The sequence below is a fragment of the Saccopteryx leptura genome, chromosome 2 (genome assembly GCF_036850995.1).
Source record: "Saccopteryx leptura isolate mSacLep1 chromosome 2, mSacLep1_pri_phased_curated, whole genome shotgun sequence".
NCBI lineage: Eukaryota > Metazoa > Chordata > Mammalia > Chiroptera > Emballonuridae > Saccopteryx > Saccopteryx leptura.
The window spans coordinates 224,630,640-224,654,771 of record NC_089504.1 but is presented as its reverse complement, the minus strand read 5'-3'; the positions used below and the strand labels follow the sequence as shown (position 1 = coordinate 224,654,771).

At 42.2% G+C, this 24,132-nt stretch overlaps 1 protein-coding gene across 7 annotated transcripts in view; it reads left to right on the top strand.

Moving 5' to 3' along the window:
* ITSN1 (intersectin 1) overlaps positions 1 to 24,132 on the top strand; it is a 232,559-nt gene that overhangs the window by 142,074 nt on the left and 66,353 nt on the right. For 5 of the 7 annotated variants that reach the window (XM_066370290.1, XM_066370286.1, XM_066370288.1 and 2 more), the window contains exons 17-22: positions 4,516 to 4,643; positions 7,660 to 7,889; positions 10,025 to 10,146; positions 11,779 to 11,793; positions 20,083 to 20,330; positions 22,103 to 22,262. In XM_066370290.1, the coding sequence (XP_066226387.1) occupies positions 4,516 to 4,643; positions 7,660 to 7,889; positions 10,025 to 10,146; positions 11,779 to 11,793; positions 20,083 to 20,330; positions 22,103 to 22,262 (903 nt within the window). The remainder of the gene's footprint in view (positions 1 to 4,515; positions 4,644 to 7,659; positions 7,890 to 10,024; positions 10,147 to 11,778; positions 11,794 to 20,082; positions 20,331 to 22,102; positions 22,263 to 24,132) is intronic. The other 2 variants (XM_066370291.1, XM_066370289.1) reach the window with 1 other exon arrangement.

Genomic DNA, 24,132 nt, shown 5'->3' with positions numbered 1-24,132 from the left:
TCAAAATACCAGGCTTGCCTGGTGAAGGCACATATGGGAATTGGTGCTTCCTGTTCCTCCCCCTTCTCTCTCTCTCTCTCTCTCTCTCTCTCTCTCTCTCACTCCTCTCTCTCTAAAAATGAATAAATAAAATATCAAAAAATTGTTTTTCCTAAAAGAAGTAAAAGGGCACTTTTAAATAACTGTCATTGTACTTTATTTTTTTAAACAGTATTGAAAAACGATGAAAGAATAGAGCAGCCCTCTGCTCCACATATCAAAGGACCCTGGTGTTCTGCAAGGTCCTTGTCAGGCATAGGGAGAGAGGTCATTAACTGGTTTTCAGTACACATTCCTTCATTCTATAAATTGCCTTCTCATAAGTTCAACTTTCTTTTTTTTTTATTAAGTGAGAGGTGGAGAGGCAGAGAGACAGACTCCAACATGAGCCCTGACCAGGATCCATCCTGCAAACCCCCTACCGGGTGATGCTCTGCCCATTTGGGGTCACTGCTCTGTTGCTCAGCAACCGAGCTATTTTTGGCACCTGAGGCAAGACCATGGAGCTGTCCTTAGCACTCAGGGCCAACTTTGCTTAAACCATTCAAGCCATGGCTATAGGAGGGGAAGGGAGAATGGAGAAGCAGATGGTCGCTTCTCCTCTGTGTTCTCACTGGGAATCGAACCTGGGACTTCTACGTGTGGGACCAATGCTCTACTGCTGAGCCAACTGGCCAGGGCCAAGCTCAACTTCTTAAAAAAGTTATCAACTTAAGAATTATAAATTTTCTCCATAATTTTGGTTCATGCCATCTTAAACTTCGAAGTCCAAGAAAAGAGAAGATCAAGAATGCCTGCCTGTTTTGCAGCATCTTGACTGTCCTACAACTGATTGTATCTCCCTTAATGAAGGAACTGATAGAAAAACTTCACAGTCAAGTCTGCATCATAAGATGCCAGATCCGTCTGTTACCTTATTTAACATCTGCTGTTCTATGGCTTCTGCAAGCTCCATTTTTTTGGACATACTTGAAGCCGCAACTTATTTAGACAGTTCCAAAGATAAGTTCAGCCTGTCATATAACGCTGCTATACTAAAACATAAATGCGCTTTAAAACTTTTAAAATATCTTCCCTCATGTATTTAATACATTTAAAAATTTTTTTAAACTATCTCATTAGGGTGATCTTTTTTCCGTAGATTCTTGAAATTCACTTCTTATTGCTTTTCATTTTATAGTGCCTCCTAACACATTACTAGCTTTTCTGCCGAATGGCTTGACTTTGTATCTTGTAATTATTGACCTATAAATCAGCATCCATATACTAGAGACCTGTATGGAAAGATATGCAGTGTAATTCTTTGGTAAAATGAAAAATCTGCATTTGTGCCTACCCACTGTCTACCTGGTGCCTTGTGCGTCTTTGCCAGTGACCACTCTAATGGACCGTGCTTGTGCAGTACCTGTTGTTAAATATTTTGAATATTACCTACCTAGAAATACATTTGTTTTAGATAAAGTAACTTTTCTTTTTTAACACACAATTGGGTTCCTGAACATCAAACTAAAATGTCCTCTCCTGTCCTTTCTTACTCCTTTGTATTGAATTTCAGCTCAGTTACCTTGCTTACTGGTTATACCTTTTTGGTTTATTCCTGCAATAAGAATAAAGCCAAACTAAAAAGATACTGACATAAAGAATAATTTTTTTGGTAATGAAACATTGTCTAAGGATTTAACTGATCTTAAAGCTAAAAGAAAACTTGCCAATCAGCTCTCTGACTCAGCCTCTGGCCACATCAGGAACCTGGGGCAGGAATCCAGGTTTCTTTGTTCCCAATTCAATACTTTCTAATTATAGTCTATTTTGGTAAAATATTCTTTCTATTTAAATTTTTTTACAATTGAGGGTGAAATTTTAAAATAGGAAATAAAGGAAATCTTTGTATTTATTTATTTTATTTTATTTAAGTGAGAGGAGGGGAGATAGTGCATACACCTTGACTAGGATCTACCCAGAAATCCCTATCTTGAGCTGATGCTCAAATCAACTGAGCTATTTTTAGCTCCTAAGTCTGACAGACTCAGACCAACCGAGCTATCCTCAGCTCTCAAGGCTGACTCTCAAACCAGTTGAGCCACTGGCTGCAGAAGGAGAAGGGGGAGAGGAAGGGGGAGAGAAGCAGATAGGTTACTTCTCCTGTGTGGTTTGACCAGGAATCAAATCTGGGATGTCCATACCCCAGGCCGACACTCTATTCACTGAGTGAGCCAGCCAGGGCCTAAAGTGAATCTTTTCATTACTTCTTATGTTCCTTTTTTTAAAAATTATTTTTATTTATTTATTCATTTTAGAGAAGAGAGACAGAGAGAGAGAGAGAGAAGGGGGGAGGAGCAGGAAGCATCAACTCCCATATGTGCCTTGACCAGGCAAGCCCAGGGTTTTGAACCGGTGACTTCAGCATTCCAGGTCAACGCTTTATCCACTGTGTCACCACAGGTCAGGCTCTTATGTTCCTTTTAAAGGACGTTTGCCATTGGGCTGAGGGCAGAGCAGGCACCTGTCTGCAGGTGTATTTGTGGATCCTTTCTCAAGACAAGAGTTGATGTAGTGTCTCTCTGCTGCTGCCGCCTTCCCTTTTATGGAGAGACACTCATTTGAGCCATGAGTCAGATTACATCATCAACAGGAATTGGACCATTTTATCTATTTGTCTCTGAAATACCAAATTCAAAACGTTAATCACACTTTAAATTTGTTATTCAAGAATACTATATATTTATACTTGACCCCAGATTTCTATGAAAAGCAGTACTGCTGAATTTTTAAAAACATGATGAAGTTTTAAATTCCACTCTTGGCTTTTTTTTTTAAGATTTTATTCATTATAGAGAGGGAAGAGAGAGAGAGAGAGAGAGAAGGGGGGAGGAGCAGGAAGCATCAACTCCCATATGTGCCTTGACCAGGCAAGCCCAGGGTTTTGAACCGTTGGCTTTTGATGCCCCCTCCCTAGCTACACTCCAATCCTAGTTACAGTTCATAATTTGGAAGTCATGTACCCAGGGCTACTGCCATAGAGAGCAGTCCTCCAATTTGTGCCTTACAAAGTTGCCTCTTCCTGCTGCATCCTGCTTGGATAGTCCCAGTCTCATCTGTGGGGTTGCTCACTGAAGCCCCTTCTCTTCCCCTCTCTCTGGTGCCTCCCTCCCTCCCTCCGTCTCTCCCTTCCTCTAGTCCCTGTTTCCCCCTAACCTCCTAATCTCCAGTGAAACTTTTTCTTGTATTTTTTTCATCCCTTTTGGGCTCTCTCAAAGTCACTCATAGTATATATAAAAAATGCCTGTACATGTGTTCTAACTTGCTCTTAAGAACAGTCTAGCTAATAAAAGGTTAGCCTAATACTCAGGGCAATTCTCTGGGAATAAGTGCATGTTAACACTGGTCTTCTATAGATACTTCCTCTACCCTTGTCCAATATCTGAATGAATCTAAAAGTGGGAACTTAAGGCAGGAAGAAGCCTGCCCATGTGGGCGTGCTGGTGAGGGAAGCAAGAGCAGACAGGCAGGCCTAGCCCTTAAATCTCACCATGTAGACCCTTGGGTAGCCCTGTGGGCACTGACCCTGGTTAGCCAGACCAAGAAGTCAACTAGAAATCCACTTTTGGCCCAGCTAGATACTTTAGCTGATCGGAGTATTGTTGACACAGTAAGAGGAGTTCCGATGACTAAACCTGATAGTGACCATTTGGTTCCTGTGGAATCCAGGTTTTTCCCCTCAACTGGCATTTCTTTGTTTTTCATATTGTGGGGTGTTTAAACTTCTGACTTGAATATTTGAAGTATGGTAAAATGCATTGTATTTTCTGTAGCTTATGAAGGAAATTCCTGGTTTTTCTGGAGCTAATATCAAATTGGGGACATGAGACCCAAGGTGGTGATCATAAAATTACAGCTTTTTACTTTCCCCCTGACTGCTGGTCCAGTGTGGGGCAGCTGACAGCTTCACACGTGGTTTTTTTTAGGAAGAGGTGCTTTGAAAGGTGACTGGAAGAATAACGCCCTGGGTGAGGAGAGTGGAGGTCATGGAGCAGGGCAGCACAGCCTAAGGAGGGAGGCTTTAATGGACAGTATGTGAAGAGGTGTGTGTACTTTCAGAGCCAGTAGAGCTGGTGTTGATTCATTATCAGCAAGAACCCAAAGTTTTATTCATGATCTTCAGCATGTCTTACAACCGGTGAAGTCCCGTTATTATTGCGAGTCTGGAGGGTGGAGCTTCTCTAGCTCCCTTCACAGCAAGTGCCTTGCGGCAGGCGCCTCCTGGAGATGGCAGCATGGGTGGCTCACTCCAGTGTCATCTTGATCAGCTTTTGGAGATCTGTTTGTCAAAGTGGAGAGCGATGTTAGTTTTCCAAGTTAACGTTTTTCAGATATGAAATGTTATTGACTAGGCTTCTGCACTGTGAAATACTGCATGCTCAGGGGCAGGGGCAACGCCTGTCACCTTGTGCATTACCCACTCTTGATTATTTATAGGAACTAAGAGAAATCCATAGTAAGCAGCAACTCCAGAAACAGAAGTTCGTAGAGGCTGAACGACTGAAACAGAAAGAACAGGAGCGAAGGGTCATCGAATTAGAAAAACAAAAAGAAGAAGCCCAAAGGTGAGTCTTCCCAGTGGGCCATGGATCATCCAGCAGGACCTGGGAGTGTTCACTGTTCTCTCTGCCTGGCTCTCCAAGAGCTTCCCGCACCAGGAATAGCCTTCAGCCTGTGTTTGTGCACGTGTGTGTAAATCTTTGCAGATAGAGGTACCCTGAAGTTTTTGGTTGGTTCCCAAAACTCTCCTAAGTTACTACTACGTAGATAAATGGAGTACAGGGAGACTGAGACACTTGGTATGCTCGTTTGCATGCCAATGACCAGAATACTTTTCCAGTCCACAGCCTTTTAATAACAGTGTCGGCTAGCTAGAGTGCTGGGTTCACCACACAGGGTCTCTGCAGGAGGACCAACATTCCCACTTCTTTCTTCCTTTTTTCGGCTGCCCATTAAACTGAGTACAAAAGAACATTTGCTACAGCTGCTTAGGATACAGGCACATTTTTGTTTGTTTTTGTTTGAATATTTGTATTTGGGGTTTTTATTTGTAACTTCCCGCAGTAAATTGTAGACACTTTTTTTTAACTTCTGGTGTGTCTGTTTTGTCATTGGCCATTTTGTCATTGGATAGTATGCCAAGAAACAAAAATAGCCAAGTACTCCAAATGATATAGTATAAATTATAAAGATTGATTATTGAAATCAGACTGAAAAAATGAAGAAGCAGATAGTTGAGGCAAGTCGTTGTTGACATTAGTGGTCTGGGCCCGATTAAACCTCTGGATAGGTGATGGATATATGCAGCATTTGAGTCAGGTGCTTTGGGGCTTTTTTTCATGCCAGTGAGTAGGTGGATAGAATCTTAAGCCAATTTAGAGGACAGTTCTATGGTTTCCTTGGGGATAGGAGTAGGATCATGTACCAAGTATTAATTCCTTGGATGAGTTGATTAACTCTTAATTCCCTCCTCTTCTTATCTCCAGAGTTTACAAAGTGCCTTTATTATAGCCAAACTGAACTTTGACATTCCCACAGTGTAGAAATGAACAAAAAATATCCTAATGCAGAAAGGTTACATTTTCTGCTTGCAGTTATATGATAAATAGTTTCCAAAATATAACTTGAGAAATTACATGGTTATACACTATAGATGATGACTGACCTTTCTGGTAGAATGTTAAGCAAATTTTATTGTATTTTTTGTTGTTGTTATGAATAACAACCACACTATGGCTCCAAAATAAATTTTTTTTTTTTACTTTATTAAAAGATGTTTTTAGGCCTGACCTGTGGTGATGCAGGGGATAAAGCGTCGACCTGGAAATGCTGAGGTCGCCAGTTCAAAACCCTGGGTTTGCCTGGTCAAGGCACATATGGGAGTTGATGCTTCCAGCTCCTCCCCCTTCTCTCTCTCTGTCTCTCTCTTGCCCTCTCTCTCTCCTCTCTAAAAATGAATAAATTAAAAAAATAATAATAATTAAATAAAAAAAAGATGTTTTTAAAAATTTAGGTAAAATGTTTATGTTAAAAAAGAATTCTAACCCTGGCCAGATACCTCAGTTGGTTAGAGCATCATCCAGAAGCACAGAGGTTGCTGATTTGATCTCTGATCAGGGCACATACAGGAACAGATCAATGTTTCTATCTCTCTGTCTCCATCTCTCTCTCTCTCTCCCTCCCTTCCTCTCTCCCTCAAAAAAAAAAAAAGAAAAAATAAAATAAACCTATTGCACTAAATTTTCACATCCATACAGAGTAGAAATAAATATTTTTTAAGTGGAGGATGAAAGTTTTATTTGTTTATATTATGTTCCCTTGACAATTTCCTAATTCTAGGAGATGAGCTTTGTGAGTTGGCCATGTCACAGGAGAGCGGGTTAGGGTGCGGCTCTAGGGCCAGGCTACCTGGAACTGAAGCCCAGGCTACTGTGGCTGTGTGACCTTGGACAAGTCACTTAGTATCTGTGCCTCATTTTCCTCATCTATAAAATGTGGATGATAATAAAGATCCTGCCTACCCAGAGTGAGGATAGAAGTAGTTAATAAATGTGTTATTAACATTATATCATTTATTAATGCATTTAGTTTCATTTAAAGTGTGATCATTTACAGTATTTTCTGATTGCATGAAATATTATGGAACAAGAGAAAAACCATTCCCAGTCTTCTGTGAGTTTCAGGTTGAGGCCTTCATAATTTTCAAGGTCTACATTTAATTGCAATTACATCTTTGGGTCAGCTGCTTTGAAAAACAGGCACAGCCTGTCCAGGCGGTGGCCCAGTGGATAGAGCATCAGACTGGGACACAGAGGACCCAGGTTCAAAACCCCGAGGTTGCCAGCTTGAGCCCAAGGTCGCTGGCTCGAGCAAGGGGTCACTCACTCTGCTGTAGCCCCCGGTCAAGGCACATATGAGAAAGCAATCAATGAACAACTAAGGAACCACAATGAAGAATTGATGTTTCTCATCTCTCTCCCTTCCTGTCTGTCTGTCTCTATCTGTCTCTCTCTGACTCTCTCTGTCTGCCAAAAAAAAGAAAAAGAAAAACAGGCACAAAATAGTCAAATTCAGTGAACTGTTCACGAATTATTGCTTAATGATGGATGGTTACCACCTCAAGGGCTCGGAATGATCTGTTGCTTTCCACATCTTTCAACCTCAGTTTAGGGAGCTACATGTGTGCATTAAGTGTGGTCGCCTGGGTGGTCTCATTGCTCGGGGACTTAGGGAATCAATATTTTATTTGCAGTGTTGGATGTACTTTCTCCTCATGGAAGTTATGTTCCCGTGTGTATTATGGCTTTATATTTTTTACAGTTACACACCAGTTTTAAAATTGAGAAGTGTTTTTCTTGTTGTTCTAACCACTTGATAAGCTGAATCAGACATGCTCCTTCTGTGTTCCTCCGCATCGCACAGTTTCATTTCACTCGGGATGGGAGGGAGCCCTGAGAGTTGTCGTTTCACTGATTCAGATTGCTCTCTCTGAAGGTCAGTGACATCCCACTGACTGGGTGGAGCTGCTTCTGTGCTAAATTGGAGTTGCTTCCTTGCTGTGATCAAGCATTTTGTTGACAGACGATCTCAGGAGACAGACAGGCAGCACCTTGAGCATGTGCAGCAGGACGATGAGCACCAACGGCCAAGGAAGCTCCACGAGGAGGAGAAACCCAGAAGGGAAGAGAGTGCCAGAAGGAAGGATGGCGAAGACAGAGGCAGACAGGAAGTGCAGGACAAGCTGGGCCGGCTTCTCCCACAACACCAAGAGCCAACTAAGCCAGCTGTCCACGCGCCGTGGTCCACTGCAGGTATGAGGGGCCAGAAGCGTTCTGGAAAATAAGTCCTCTTCTCTCCCACATCTGTCTGAGAAATTTCCATGTCGAATCAGGCCCTGCCCTGGCTATGTTAATAGAAGTGAATATCAGAGTTTTGGGGGGGACAGTGCAGCTGTTCATTCTTTAGGGGCCCTAGGATCTAGTTAGTTCTGTCACCGCCGTGCCAGCCTATGGCTGCGTTCTGCTCACATCAGAAGTCTTTGCAGACAACAGTGGCATAAGTTTCATTACCAAGCCCCATTCAGACACCTGGGTTCTAAGTAGAGGTCATCCTTGCCTGCTGCCTCTCCAGTTCTCCAGTTATTTTCTCCAGGAGTTTTTGGGCTCTTTCAGGAGCAGGTAGTGGTACCTCTTCCTTTGCCTGTACTGACGTGAAATTCACTGTCTTTGGTGTTCGCCTTATAAAACTGTGTTCTTCACCTTTTGAAGAGTGTGACTGTTTTTGCCTTTGATCATAAGTTGCCTCATTAAGTAATGATAAGTAGAAAACTTTGAAACGCTAAAAAACATCCCTAATGCGCTCTCCTTCCCAGGAGCACGCCTGTGCCTTTCCCTTTTTCTTCCCCCACAAGTGTGCATCTCCTAAACTCTAACAGTCCCCACGAGACCTGCAACTAGGGGAGCAGCGGCCAGTAACAGCTCATCCCAGGCTCACCCCCTGAACCTGTCTCCAAGGCTCTCTTTTCTCTCACTTCCCAGTGAGCCGAGGCTCTCTGTCCTAAGCTCTTCCTTGTTTCACTGTCCCCAGCTTTAATGATGTTCTCTCAAAATGAAGAGAGGAGGGAGGGAGGGAGGGAGGGAGAGAGAGAGAGAGAGAGAGAGAGAGAGAGAGAAAGAAAAGGAAGGAAAGGGAGGGAGGGAGGGAGGGAGGGAGGGAGGGAGGGAGGGAGGGAGGGAGGGGAGAAGGGAGAGAGGGAGAGAGGGAAAAAGAAAATATCCCTTATGTTAGATGCAAACTAGGATATGTTTTTAAAATTCTTGTGTGGCTGTACAAGGTACCACTTTGCAGATAATACTCAGCTGAACAAAGTGATCGCCTCTTCATGCAGTATTTGGTCATCAGTGTGCTTTTTACTAGTGTGCGAAAGAAAACACAGAAGCGCACTGTTCTGTAAAGGTTTGTTTTCTGTTTGCACAGTGCCAGGGGTAGGAGTGCGGGTTCAGAGTTGGGCCCACCACCACTCCTGCCTTGAATTGCACACTGTCCAGGCAGAAGGGCAAGTAGATGTCTTCATATTATTTTGATATAAAAATCATCTCACCATGATTTGATCTTGGGCAGTTAAAGTTCCTTCTGTTTCCTTCTATGTAGTATAAGGACGTTTTTCTTTCAGTCAGTGGGAGATTTTGCACACCACCCAGTTTCCAGACAAGAAGATAGTATTTTCCCCTTACTACTTTCAGAGAAAAGAGATGTGAGTTAAAATATTTGGGAGAAACAATTCCAAGGGCCATGAATTAGTTATTGTTAACCAGAATCCAAACTATTCTCTGCTCGCATGCATTTAAAAAATTTTTATTTCATTTAGAATCCAAATATTTTTTATCTAGGGTCCATCCTTAGACTCATCCCCCTTATTTTACCAGGGATTATCGGTAATAACTATTCTTGGTGTATGAAGCACTTGGTTTTATAGGACTACATTCAGGGCCTAAGATATAGATGTTTCCGTGTCTTTTAATATGGAAAGCTGTCTTCTTTGCCCGCTCTCAAACGTGCTTTCTTGTTGGCTTGTCCAGACTTTGGGTCCCATTAAAACTGCTGCTTTGTAGTGGACACCCTGGGTGGGCCGGGCCGTGGTGCTTACAGATGTGCAGTGCTACAGCCTAAGCCAGGAGGCAGAGAACAGTACCTTAGCCTCACAGCACTTGGCATTGGGGCGACCTTTGTTTGGAGGGCCCAGCTTCTGCTCCCTTTGGCACTCAGCAGAGTATGTTTCAGAAGCCCCTGAAATGGGGGGAGGGGTTGTTCAGGTGTTGAGTTGAGGCAGGCGGTAGAGGAGATGTCAGTAATTTGGTTTGTTGTCCTGCATTTGTGTTCCGTGTAATGCTTTTATTTTCCATCCCCCCCATTTTTTTTTTTTTTTTTTTTTTTTTTTGGTAAACAGAAAAAGGCCCACTTACAATTTCTGCACAGGAAAATGTGAAAGTGGTGTATTACCGAGCACTGTACCCCTTTGAATCCAGAAGCCATGATGAGATCACGATCCAGCCAGGAGACATAGTCATGGTAAGAACAACTCTAGCGACTGATTTCTGTTCACGATTAGCAGCACGCTTTTTTGGACTTTATCTAACACTTGTGAAATTGTCACTGAGTGTGAAATTCAGTAATCCACCACCTGGATTTTGAAGTATCGGCTCAACCTTCTTTCTTTTCTGTTAGAATGAAAGAACTTTAAAAATGAACCCTAACGTCACTTTAAAATAGAGATGTGAAAGAAAGTGGATCTGTATCACAGCCTTAGCATTTTTTTAAAATCTTGAATAATCTGGTACTTTCAGAGTTTAGATTACTACTTATATAAGAAATAGTTTTAAATGCAAAATATTATAGAATCATTTTCATAATTGTCAATGATAACTTTTGTGTCTTTGGGTCAAAAGCATCTTTTTCCCTTCTTAGATTGTGTACCCTTTGATTGTGTGAAGAGTAATGACTTGAATACAGTTAATCTTCTTTCTTAAATACATATAATCTTATGAGTATAACTAAAACTATATTAAGAAAGAATAAAGCAGTGTGGTTGACCTAATTCATTTTCTAAAAGAAAAGTCATTTTTCAGTGTAGTGATCAATTTAAGAATAAGAGTCTTAGAAGTAGCCCTACTTTGCATTAGTAGCCAACTTAGCATTAAAAAAACAAAAAGGATGGGAATGAGTCAGCATTTTAAAAGCATTAGGAAAGTTAAGAATTGAGACAAACATGTTTCTCATACCAGGACTGTCTTTGAAGCACGGAAGGGTGTTGTACTCATGCATTTTTGTGTGTGTACATTGGGTCTCTGTGTAGAATATATGGTCTTTAATGGGCTAAAATATAAAGAAGAAAACAGAGAAATCAATCCCTTTTCCTGCTTTTTGTTTTGGATAGCTTTTTCTCTAATCATGGGCTGGAATAGGGGAGTCCCAGCCAAAGGTCCAGAATCTTACTGAAACTTCAGTGTTGCATATATCTTCAAATATAGTCCAGTCTTTTCAGCAGAGTCTTTGAATGCCTGAACGCACTGGGTGCCAGCCTCACATTCTTTACAGAAAGATACTGGTTTCCCTGAAATGCTGGCACCTCTCTGGACATGAGTGGCAATGCCAGGGGGCGGGGCTTCCAACTTCACCACCACCTCCTGCTTCCTCCACTGTGTTGTCTGGGGGCCTCAAGCCACTTCACTACTGCCTCAGCGTTGAAATGCCATACCTTCTAATGCAGAGGGTGATTGTAAAATACATAAATTCCATGCCATAGCAGAAATCTAAAAACTATGAAAGTATAGTGAGACATCAGGTAAGACCTCATTACAAAGTTGGCTTGTTACAATGTTTCTAAAAAAACTAAAGTTTTTGAAATTGTATTTTCTTGCAACACAAGGTACATAAAAGTAATGTTCTCTTCTTGAGATAAGGAAGTGTTAAAAATGTTACAATAAGGAAGTGTTACAGATGATTTGCATTTTAATGAGAATATATAGCTCTCGTTTTGAAACATGATTTGTGTACAGTGATATTGAGTCCTTTTAAATTGACTAGTTTTAATAGAGTTTAGATATACTGACTAGATGAAGAGTTTAGATGTATTTTAAGAGTCAAACATTTCATTAAACATTTATTTTGCCTTGCTTTTGAACCTTTGCTTTCCTGGTGGAGGTTAAAGGGGAATGGGTAAGTGCTCCCTAACTGTCAGGAAGTCTGCATCTTAGTAAATGTTTTGTTCTTTTCAACCACTTTTACTCTGTGTAAGTACACATATCTTTGGATGTCGTCATGGTAGTAAAAATGCTTTGAGTTTGTGTAGTATGTTGTGCTTAAAGAAGAAAAGAAAGGCCTTGGCTGGGTAGCTCAGTTGGTTAGAGTGTCCTCTCGATGCACCAAGGCTGTGGGTTCAATCCTCAGTCAGGGAACATACAAGAATCAACCAATGTGTACGTAAGTGGAACAACAAATCGATGTTTCCTGCTCTCTCTCTCTCCCCTTCCTCTCTCTCTAAAATCAATCAGTAAAATTTTAAAAATAAATAAAATTTTTGAAAAAGAAAGGGAGGAATAAAAGGTACATAGATCAGTGTACCAGGGTTCTCTGCTAGATGCCATTTAAAGACCAACTTGAAGGCTCTGTATTTGGCAAGTTATTAGGTCAAGTCTCTATCTCAGTTCATGGACAAAAATAAGTTCCGAGTAGGTTAAACTTAAAAGATCAAATTCTAAAAATACATTCTTAAAAGGTGTATATTTGAGTAATTTTCTGGCTAAGAAATTTGTAAGTTAAAACCAAAAGCCATAAATGACAAAAATGAACAGATTTGACAATATAAAAGAATTAAAATGTGTATACAGTGGTACACTGACACAAGAGTTTCATTTCATGGCCGAGCTCATGAGTCAGTTTGCTCGTGTGTCAAATCTAGTGGAGGGTGGCGGAAGTTCATGATTCAGAAATCTGCTCGTGACTTAAAGGAAAAATCCCGCAGGTTGACTGCTTGTGATTTAAAGTGCTCATGTGTCAAGGTACCACTGTATTACCATAATATATAAGAGATAAAAGGTTAATATCCATGTTACTTAAAGATTCCAAAAAGTTAACATGAAAGAAACCCACAACTTAGGAAAGTTGGCAGAGAATATGGACAGTTACAGATGAAGAAACATAAATGAGTTAAAAAATAAATGAAATGATGCTTTTTTTTGTTGGTGATCAGGGAGATGCAAGTTAAAAAAATGAGTTTTTATCTCTCAACTGAGCAAGTTTAAAAGTTTGATAATATTCAGCTTTGTCAAGAGTATAGGAAAGTAGACATAATACACATTGTCAGCATGGTTATGTGAATTGGCTAAGTCATTTGGCAGTACTGTTCAAATTCAAATTCTAAAAAATCTGTTATTCTCTCTCTTCTGGGATTTCTGGCATATACTCAAATATATATGTATGTGATGTTCATGCAGCATTATTGGTAAAAGCAAAAAAGGAGCATCCCAGTGTGGTCTGTCAGGAGAAGAATGGTTTAAGTAAATTACAGTACAGCGAGACAGTACATGTAATGAAGATGTTTTCAAAAATTGCATAGATCTACATATACAAATAAACTCTCCAGTAAAAAAGCAGAAACAATGTAGAGTATAATTGAGTTTTTATTAAATATGAGTTTTTATTTAAATATTATCAAACTTTTAAACTTGCTCAGTTGAGAGATAAAAACTCATTTTTTTAACTTGCATCTCCCTGATCACCAACAAAAAAAAGCATCATTTCATTTATTTTTTAACTCATTTATGTTTCTTCATCTGTAACTATCCGTATTCTCTGCCATATTAAAAAATTATATGTGTATATGTAAATATTTATGTATATGTGGTAAACAGTCTTGAAATACAGACATCAAACTCTTAACAGTGGTTACCATCGGGCAGTAAAGAAGAGGCTTTCATGTTTAATTTTATGTATTTCTCTAGTTTCATATTTATAGAATTGATAAATTTTTTAAAATGCATTTATTAATTTTAGAGAGAAGAGAAGGAGGGAGGGAGGGAGAGAGAAAGAGAGAGAGAGAGAGAGAGATTCCTGTACTGTATGTGGCCAGGGATCGAACCTACAACCATGGTGTATTGGGACGACCCTAAGCGACTGAACTACCCAGCTAGGGCAACACTTGTAACTTTATATAAACCACTAAAAATAAATCCAGTATCAATGAGTATAACAGAAAATGCCTACCCAGGACTGGATTGGTGTTCGCGTTGTCTTAGGCGTTCCAAATACCTAAGGGAGTATTGAGTGCAGTACAGGGCATATTGGCTTCCTGAGGGACTGGAGCAGTAACTGACCCCGCCCCCCGCCACAAATATTAACATTTGTGAGGTTAATCAATGCAAAACAAAGGAAATTGACATGTAATAATAACAATTTTTTTTTTAATTTCATGCAGTTTGCAGTTAGGAAACATGAGCAAGAAAAATAGGTAGTTAGTTTCAGCCTCTTAGTTAAATAATCAGGAGTTCACTTACTTTTGTGGGCATAGTAACCTCAGATTCTCAGACTGCTTTTAAACATCTTTGAAAAATAGGCAACTATACCTATTAGATTTTAGAAATCCAATAATGTTTCCTTTTGGAATGTAGACAGTCTTGGGGCTTTAGAAAAAATACTTTGCTTTTGAAAAAAACTTGATTATTGGCCCAGTTTTATTCCAAAAATATATTTTTTGTAGTTAACAGAAATTCAAGTGCTATCTTATATGTAGTCCTGTTTTAAATGTTGATAATATGAAGAAATAGAAGGTGACGTTTGCCATTCATGTTTAAAACCTTTTTAGGAACATAGGAAGAAACACATGAGAAAGCCGATGTAGGATTCAGTTCTCAGTGGATGCTCACTGGTTCTGTCAGGAGCTTTAGAAAGGAGCAGAGTCAGAGTGAACTGATGTGCTCAGACTTCTGAATGAAAGCTTTTTAGTTGAGTTTGACCTTGACAGCTAAGGCTTACTTTGAAAATCTATGGCCTGTCTTCTAATCTGAATGCCCTAATACTTGGAAGGTGAATAAATCAAATTTGACATCTATCATGTGTTAGAATAGCAAAAGAAATGAGAAGACCTCTGGTCATGGCTGTTTTGTTGAGGTTTATCTTATTAAGCAGGTTTAGACAGTACAGGACCAAAGTACATCAGAATGCTCAGGGAGCTTAAAAAGTAACCATTCCAGGCCCATCCCCAGAGACTGGGAACTTGGAATCCCTGTATAGGGTTAGGATCCGCTCCAGGTGATTCTATTAGGGAATTAGCTTCGGGAACTACTGATATAACCACTGATAAAACTAATCTCTTATTCTTATCAGGACTAAGCCTAAATTATTTCTGGAAAATATCTTCTTCTTGAAATACTCAAAAAATGAGACTTCTTTAGCTGTGGTCAGCTATCAACCAGTCAGTTCATTCTGGAAATTGTTTATCTTCTAATGTAGCATTTCTCTCATAACAATTTAAACTTATTTTTGCCTTTTCTTCTCCTATGGAAATGTAGTCACTACCTTTTCTTTTCTGCCTTCCTTAGATTTACATAAGCTGGACATGTGAGCGCTGCTTGTGCAGTAATAATTAGTCATAGTGTCGTGGCTGTTTGGAGGGACCAGTGCACGTCTGAGCGATTGCAGGGATGGGCCACATCCGCTCAGGGCCTCTTTTGTGGTGAAGTTGTTGGCACATAGCCAGGCTAGTTCATTTGCATATAGTCTTCAGCTGCTTTTGTGCTGAGGTTGTGTTGAAGAGTTGCCACAGTTAGAAGGAAAATTTGCTAACCTCCGGATTAGAGCTTCAGAAAACAATTTTCCATATTCACCCAGGAGTTTTGAGGGAAGCCTTAGATTTCCAACTGGCAAACGCATGAAACACACTGCTCCTGGCTCCTGGGCGCGTCCCAGCGCACGAGCTGGGCTGAGTCCTCCCCACTGTTGACCTGTTTGCTGTGCCTGGTCTTCATTGTGCTTGTGAGGGGACAAGGGGTTTCTCTTTTCCTTCTTTGTGACAAAGTCAGTGGTTTTACAAATATCAGTGCTACCTACCTAATGAAGATGGCAGCCATGAAGCATATAAACATTGAGAAAAGACAATATTGGGCTTCAGCCACATATACTTGAACCTAACTGATGGCCTATGTGCCCTCCAGGTCCAGTGTGTAATTACTAACAGTTTCTAGATGGGTAACATATTCCCAGACATGTGGGTAATATCTGGAGTTTACACTTGCCTCTGGGATGATGTTCCACTGTAATTACCCCAGATGCTTTGAACTGGTACCTTGGGGCTGGTTAAATGAAACTATGGAGAACAATACTGTTAATTCCTCAAATCCCCCTGACTGATAGCCACCAATAGATAGATCTACATCATGTATGTAAAAGTGCACATTACAGCTGGTCATGTTACAAGGAAGTTTGCATGCCTAACTTTTCTTGTTCTATCCTAATCTTTTATAATGTTTTTCCACAATTGGATTGGCATTTTGGGTAAAGTTTCCCAAGTCCAGGAAGAAATGTTTCTCATTTTCATATGAGAACCTTTGTATTTTCTCTACGTGGTTAATTTAATGTGAAGAGTGAATTTTTATTATAGCTTTTGAACCTTAAAATTTAATTATTCATAAAAATTAATGGCATTTTATAAGAATAAATCAAATGATTGAAACCTGTTTGGTCAGAGTTGACCAGTGAATTTCCTTGGTTAAAAGTAAAGTGCCTTGAAGGCCATGATAAACCTGTTGGCACAGATAAGGGCGGCGCGCTCGCCTTCCTGAGTATTCCCAGAACCTCTCAGTAGGGAAGCTATTGCTGTCACAGAGGAGACAGGGCTGGGTATGATCAGTTAGCTAGGTTGGGGGCTAGACCTGCCCACAGTGTGCGGCATTCCTGGGACCTCAGATCCAATTACAGGTAAACCAGATAAGACCCTGTGTTTCAGGGGATCATGGGATATGAGTCAGGCAGCTGACATACCAGCAAGTCCAATTTGTACAGACCAGACAGGCCACAATCAGGAATTGAATTCCAGCCCCTAAAGCATTACTACTGGCTAGAAAGCAAACCTGGAGGGTTCCTACCAGACAGGTTTCTGAGCAGGGAGCTCCCCGCAGAGGGAACAGAGATTGTCACCTAAAGCAAGGGTCACGTGAAGACCAGGCTTTTAGTATTAGCAGAATACCAGAGGGGACTAGAGTGCAGTCAGCTGGATAGTAGGAGACGGGGCTTTAACAAAAATTTGTCATGAAACACTTGTCATATGCCACGCAGTGCTCTAAATGTTTAACAATCTGCACAGCCACCGTAATAGGTGCTTTTATTGTCCCCATTAGGGCAGGGGTTGGGAACCTTTTTGGCTGAGAGAGCCATGAACGCCACATATTTTAAAATGTAATTCCTTGAGAGCCATACAATAACCCATGTTACGCATTATCCAATAAAAGTTTGGTGTTGTCCCGGAGGACAGCTGTGATTGGCTCCAGCCACCCACAACCATGAACATGAGCAGTAGGAAATGAATGGATTATAATACATGAGATTGTTTTATATTTTTAACGTTATTACTTTTTTATTGAAGATTTGTCTGTGAGTCAGATGCAGCCATCAAAAGAGCCACATCTGGCTCGCGAGCCATAGGTTCCTGACCCCTGCACTAGGGGATTAGACTTGCCCAGAGTCAACCAGTTAATAAATTGGGGAACTGGTATTTAAGTTGGGGCAATTTAATTGCTGTGCCCACCCTTGACCATCCCCCTTTGCAGACTCAGGGCTGTTACTGTGTAACCTCAGCTTCTTACTTCTGCCTGATATCACCTTTGGTCCTAGCATGAAAAGAAGAGGCCTGGGCTTGACTGTTGAACTTTCTAAGAAGTTGGGGGTCAACTGGCACAAGTTGGCCTAAAAAGAGCTTGCTTCCAGGGCAAAGCAGTGGCAGAGTTAAAACATGTCATAATATCACCAATAAATATAAACGAGAAAGGAAAGGCAGTGTAGCCATTTGAGTTTAATATAAAATAAGATTCAAGTAGAAAAAATGTCATCTGAAATTCTCATCTGGAGAAACAGTTGGAGCTGCCCAGAAGATGGGAAGTAAGGACAGAATAGTGTGGGGGAGCTGAATGAAAAGGGGCCAACATGTTTAATCTGACTCATCTTCAGCGAGAGTAGCAGAACTGTAAAGCTAAACAGAGAACCTTCGAAGCAGCATTGCAGTTTATCTCAGGGAACTCCTGTTTGGAGAGTTCCCAGCTTTAAACATTGCATTTCCCGTGACAGTAAGGGGTTCCCCAAGGTGAGGCAGCAGGCAAGCGTTCCCTCCACACTGAATATTTTGTAGACAACACGCAAAATTAAGTAGTAAGCTGAATATTCCACTTTCTCTACCCCATATGAAGCATCTTTTTAATTCAAGTAAGCGAATGAATATTACAGCCTGTTACTCTACACCAGTGATTTTCAACCTTTTTTGAGCCACAGCACATTTTTTACATTTACAAAATACTGGGGCACGCCACCTACCAAAATGACACAAAATGACACTCTAACACAGTACATATTATACATATAGTTAATAATATAGTTTCTAAATGTATTTATACTCAGTGTGAAACCTGGGCCTGTTTTAATGAACACAAAAGGGATATCCTGGCAGGAATGGTAGAAAGACACATACGAAGCTCTTCCTCAACAGTTCTCAGTCTCTGTTTTTAGTTTTTATTGCAGTCAAGCTTGAGAAGCTCAGCTCACATAGATATGTGGTTGAAAACGGGAGCAATGTCAAAATAGCTTTGTTGGCCAGAATGGGGAACTCCTTGGCAACAGATAACCAAAAACTGTCCAAAGGAAGATCAAACTTTAGCTTTAAAGTTAGATAACATTGTGATGCATTGTATATCACCCTCTGCGGGGGGCCTCTTTTAAAAAGAAAAAGGTCAAATATCTATATACACCATCAGGATAAACATAACCAGCTGAGGCTGAGGCTTCATCTTGTGGTGGCAACATTTACCTCCAGTCCTGACCAGGATTAGAAATCGGGACCATGGGGAGGAATAGCAGCTTCAACTAATCGCCACGGCCTCACAATGACAAGTGCGTGGCAGCCTGAGCGGGGACCTTCCTGGGTGTGGATGAGAGGCGGCCTACTATTGGTTCATTGCTAGTGGTCGGGATGAATCCTAGAAGGTGATTAGTCAGTGAGCGTTCCCTGTGCCTCCACTCTTCCTGTCGCTGATAGCTGAAGGGATTGTGAGGGGAATGTTTATGTTCGGATGGATGGAGGTGGCTGGCGGCGGGCCGGATAAATAGCCTCCATGGGCCGTATCCGGCACGCAGGCTGTAGTTTGGGGACCCATGTTTAATTTCCCCACGGCACACCTGACCATGTCTCATGGCACACTGCTTGAAAAACACTGCTCTACACAGAATACAGAGAGATGTTTGGTTCCATAGGCTTTTTGCTTTTTGTTTGTTTGTTTACTGAATAGTTGAATGAGTTAGAAAACTAGTATTTTTCCAAAATTATTGTGAAGACCCTACGTACTCATTTATTGATTTCAGAAAGGTAATGCTAATGTTCAAAAAAGTGTTAAATGTTTTACCTCCTTAGGCAATGGTATGTTAAGTGATTCAGAATAAGATAAGGTCTCTGATTTGACTTAACAGTAATCAACATAATTTTCTAATAGTGAATGTAATTGTCTTCCAAGATTGTTCTGCTGCTGCTCATAAAATAGTGGGGTTAACTTGTAAAGATAAGCAGACTCATCCTGCGGATTTTGAGATGGAATTGAGATATGGTGCGAACATTAGCAGTACTTGCTGTAATCAGTAGCCTCTGAAAATTTTAAACAGCATAATTTTATATTCTCATGTGCACTATAGGAATACTAAATTTCTATAAACGAAGACTATGAGCCCTTAATAAAATATGTTGTTGCTATGAATAATTATTTAGTTTCCTCGTCATATGTCTGTGAAGTTGTAAATGGCTAAACACAGCAGTCAGCTTTGCTTCCCGTGGAAACCATCAAAGGTGTGTTTTTATCTCTTGTATCCCTATGCTGAACAACTCCCTAATCAACCAAGTCAAACTCTTTGTAATAATTACATGACTTCCTGAGTGATTAAGTATGTCAGATCACTTTCCAATTCAAAAGAGCTCCAAACATTTAAACTCTGGGCCTCAGGATCTCAGGCACTTCATTGAACTGTGTTATTAGGAAAAGGGAACAAGGGAAAAGCTACAACAGCACGAAGGGTGAGAGCCGGAATTACAGCTCGGACTGCTTCTCAGAGCCAGAGTCTAGAGACCGTTTCCCAGACTCCAGTCTGAGAAGTCAGGCCTTGTGTGTAGTCCATCAGGCACAGGGCTCTGCCTGTTGTGTGTTTGCCGTCTGTCCTGGCCTATTCATCCCCCTCGAGTCCAACCCTGTGGCTCTCCTGCAGGTGGATGAGAGCCAGACTGGAGAGCCGGGATGGCTGGGAGGAGAACTGAAAGGAAAGACGGGTTGGTTTCCTGCCAACTACGCAGAGAGAATCCCAGAAAATGAGGTTCCTGCTTCCATCAAGCCAGTGGCAGACCCGGCCTTCACCCCCGCACCCATGCTGGCTGTGCGGGAAACACCCGCACCTCCGGCGGTGACCTCGGCAGAGCCCTCTGCGACCCCCAACAACTGGGCCGACTTCAGCTCCACGTATGTGCAGCCCCACTATTGCCAATAACTTGAAATTCCCACATAGTGACCATTGTTTCTTTAAATGTTGTCCTGGTTTGGGGGTGTGGCTCGCACACAGAGGTTGGCTCACTTTCTCTGTCTGCTCTACTGGCAAGTGGTGGGCACATTATCCCAGCTGGGTTAGAGCATGTCCTTGCTCAACCATGGTTTGCCCTGGTGCCGAGCAAGCATGTATGTACTCTTGTAGGTTCAGTTGTCTGTCTGCCTTTTTCACTCCTGTGAAAGAGATGGAGAAAGTACCCTAACAGTCTATATCCACGCAGTCAGCACTCAGTCATTTCCTACGTGTAAATAGCACTTTTTAGCTGGACAGAAACGGAAGTTGACTTCAGTCATATGGTTCTGAGTAGGAGAGAAAGCTGTTTCTTTTACAGCATTCCTCTTCATCAGTCTTGTACAAATGTACCGTGTGAAGAGGTGTAGGTGCTTGGCCGCTGGTGGGGCTGTGCCCTTGGTCAGCAGGAAATGGCATTAAAAACAGGTGTGAGCAGAGGTTGGGGACAAAAACTGAAACCACTTCCCACCTCCCCAGTTCTAGGACCATGGTTGAGACATGCAGTTGTGTAAAAATAATCGGCACCAGCATTCTTGTAGAAGTGATTTGAATAAGAAATGTTTCCAATTTTTTTCAAGTCTCACCAGCTTTCAGAAGAAATGAATCAAAGACAAGTAGTCAAATCTGGAGAAATATCAGACAGTTCAGACAGAGGGAAAAGGGGGCGTGATGGCCAAGGGCAGCAGGAGGTAGGTACAGGGGAGGGTGGAGGAATAGCAAGTGTTTCCTGCTTATATTCTCATATAAGAGGTTGAAAGTGCCACACAGGTGTCTGCCCTGTCTAATCCCTGCTAGAAAGTTGCCTTATGTTGGCACAAATCCAAGTTGAAACTCCCTTCCTTCCTTGATCTTGATTGAGAAGTGTTGACTTTTTTAATTAAGGCACAGGCTAAAATACAAGATAAGTATCACGTTTTCCAGGATTTTGTTTTATTGTGGATCCAATCAGTGTGACGCTTTCTCATTAAATGTGTGGTGCACAGTCTCCTGCTATAATTACGGGTATCTTATTTTCTAAACCCCAAATCAGGATGTACCATCCAACAGAGGAATTACCTGAATTTCAACTGTGTAAATGTCTTATAAAGAAGTAAAAAGTAAATTGCATGTAAGAGCTACACTCACACAGATGTGTTTATTTAAAATTGTAAGATTACAAAATTGAAAGTGTCCCGCAGATTCAGGAGAACTGGTATCTGGGCCTGTGGCCGTTGCTCACTGTGTGATGGATGGCACAGAGAAATGGTGGGAAGAGCCCAGCTACCAGCTGCATGTTTTCACACTGGTGCATAGTGTCTTTCTCCTGCTGATTGGCTATTGTTGTTACAAATGACAGTGATGGTCAGGTGAGGATGTTTTTCTGGTGCCTTAGAGTTACAGAGTATTTCCTGATCCAGCATTTTGTCTGACCCTCTCAACCAATCAGAGTAGCAGAATCATGTTCCCATTCTATCAGTGAGGAAATCAGGGTACAGAGAAACTTACTCTAATTTGCCTGAAGTTCATTGCTCGTGTGCAAAGCTCCGACTCAAACCCAAGTCCAGTGCTTTTTCCTCTCCTCCTTGTTCTCGAACTTTAGAAAGCCCCGTCCACATGCTGGGTTTGTGCTCATGGTGGAGAACACTGGTGTGGCAGGAAGTACTTGCTCCTCATCGAGGCATGCCTCTCCTTCTAGGTGGCCCACCAACACGAAGGAGAAACCAGAAACAGATAACTGGGACGCCTGGGCAGCTCAGCCCTCTCTCACCGTTCCAAGCGCCGGCCAGTTGAGGCAGAGATCGGCTTTCACTCCGGCCACAGCCACTGGCTCTTCTCCGTCTCCTGTCCTAGGCCAGGTAAAAGCAGTTGGTGGGCATGCAAGGACCTGGCATGCAGTAAGGTGCCGCACATTCAGCACCTGCTTGTAGGCCGTGCCATCTAAAAGTAAGCCTCATTCTGTGCTTCTGGGTCAGCAGGCACCTGGTTCTGGTCTTCCCAGTTGCCTACAAGGAGCCTGGAGAGTGTTGTGAGCAGGGAGGGCGGGTAAACCCCCTGCCTGCTTGACCAGGGAAACGTCACTGAGGAAGTGGCCTTCACACTGATCTTGTACAATAAGTTAAGAGCTTACTAGGAAATGGAGAGGGCAGAAAATACCATGAGAAGAGGCTGTGGGGTCAGAAATCAGAGTGTGATTAAGGAAAATTATGGGTCAGTTCATTTGGCTAGACCATTGAGTATTTATTGGAAACCAGACTGATGGCAGCTTAATGGGAAGCTCATAAGTGCTCTGCTTAGAAAGAGTCATGTCAGAAAGGAGAAAACTGGCTTTTCTGTATTTGTTTTTACTTACTACAGTAAAGGAATGAAATTTCTGTAAACAATCACTCAAACCAAACAAGAGCAAACGGACCTATGGCAGGCACATGGCAGTTAGGGACAGTCTCTGACCTGGGAACCACCAGATGGAGCGCAGGCTTGGGGAGAGCCCTGTGGAGGACACTGGGAAGCACCCCGCTAAGGAGGACGGACTCACAGTGCATGTGGGAGCAAATGGGCAAGGAACATGTCCGGGATTTGGAAGAGGAGCAAGGAAGACAGAAAATTGACTTTTAGTTAGCGGGAAGAGTTGGGTGTTAGATGTGTCAAGTTTAGGATGAGAGTGGGACGTCTGGGGGTCCTGTCTGGAGCATAGGTCAGCTCTGAGGACACATGTGAGACCTCCAGAGGAGAGAGGACAGAGGATGGTGGAGGATCCCAGAGTACGTGTGTTTTGTGAGCTGGGGGAGGGGAACTCCTAACAGGTGTTCCTTTCCTTTGTATCCTGTCTCATGCTGAGTGATGGTGACTTAGTGTGGGGGAGGGGGTGGTCAGGGCAAAGAAGAGACCATTTGAAACAGTGGGCAGGATGGATGTGTGACCTGGATAGAATAGGACAAAGATTGCAGAGGGTGAGGACGAGATGGTTTGCTGACAGAAGAGTGATTAGTGAAGAAAGAGCAGAATTGGTGTGAGGTGGACACACGTGAAAACCAGAGGACACAGGATCTGTCTCTTCTGGGAGAGGAAAGGTGGAGAGGGGGTGTGCTAGGGGAAGGGACCCCAGTGCTGCAGTGGACGCACAATAGGAAGTCGGCAAAGGGGAGTCAAGGGTCACGAGGCTGAGTGAACCTGAGCCTGTACCTGGTCATCGCACGTTGTTTAGCCATCTGCAGGGTTACTGCATGGTTTGGGGCTAGAAATAACAGAAGTAAAGGGGCCTGCTGCTGTTAGACTCACTGCTATTACAGGGAAGAACATACTAAACTCGCTTGGCAACCTTTAAAGAAAGTTCCTCTGCTTTATAGATCTAGACCAGCGGTTCTCAACCTGTGGGTCGTGACCCCGGCGGGGGTCGAACGACCAAAACACAGGGGTCGCCTAAGCCATTGGAAAATACATATTTGGCGACCCCTGTGTTTTGGTCGTTTGACCCCCGCCGGGGTCGCGACCCACAGGTTGAGAACCGCTGGTCTAGACACTGAGGCCTAGAGAGATTGAATAATTGCCACAGTCACAAAATTAGTAAGTGATAGACTTGGGATTTAAACCAAGTTTATGCTCTGCCTGACCCCTGGCTGGGTTATTTGGGCGCATCCGTGCACAAAGATTGGTGGGGCGAGCCCAGGGAGGACTGGTCAGGCCGCGAGATTCTGAAATACCACTGAGGCTGCAGCTGCAATGCTGACC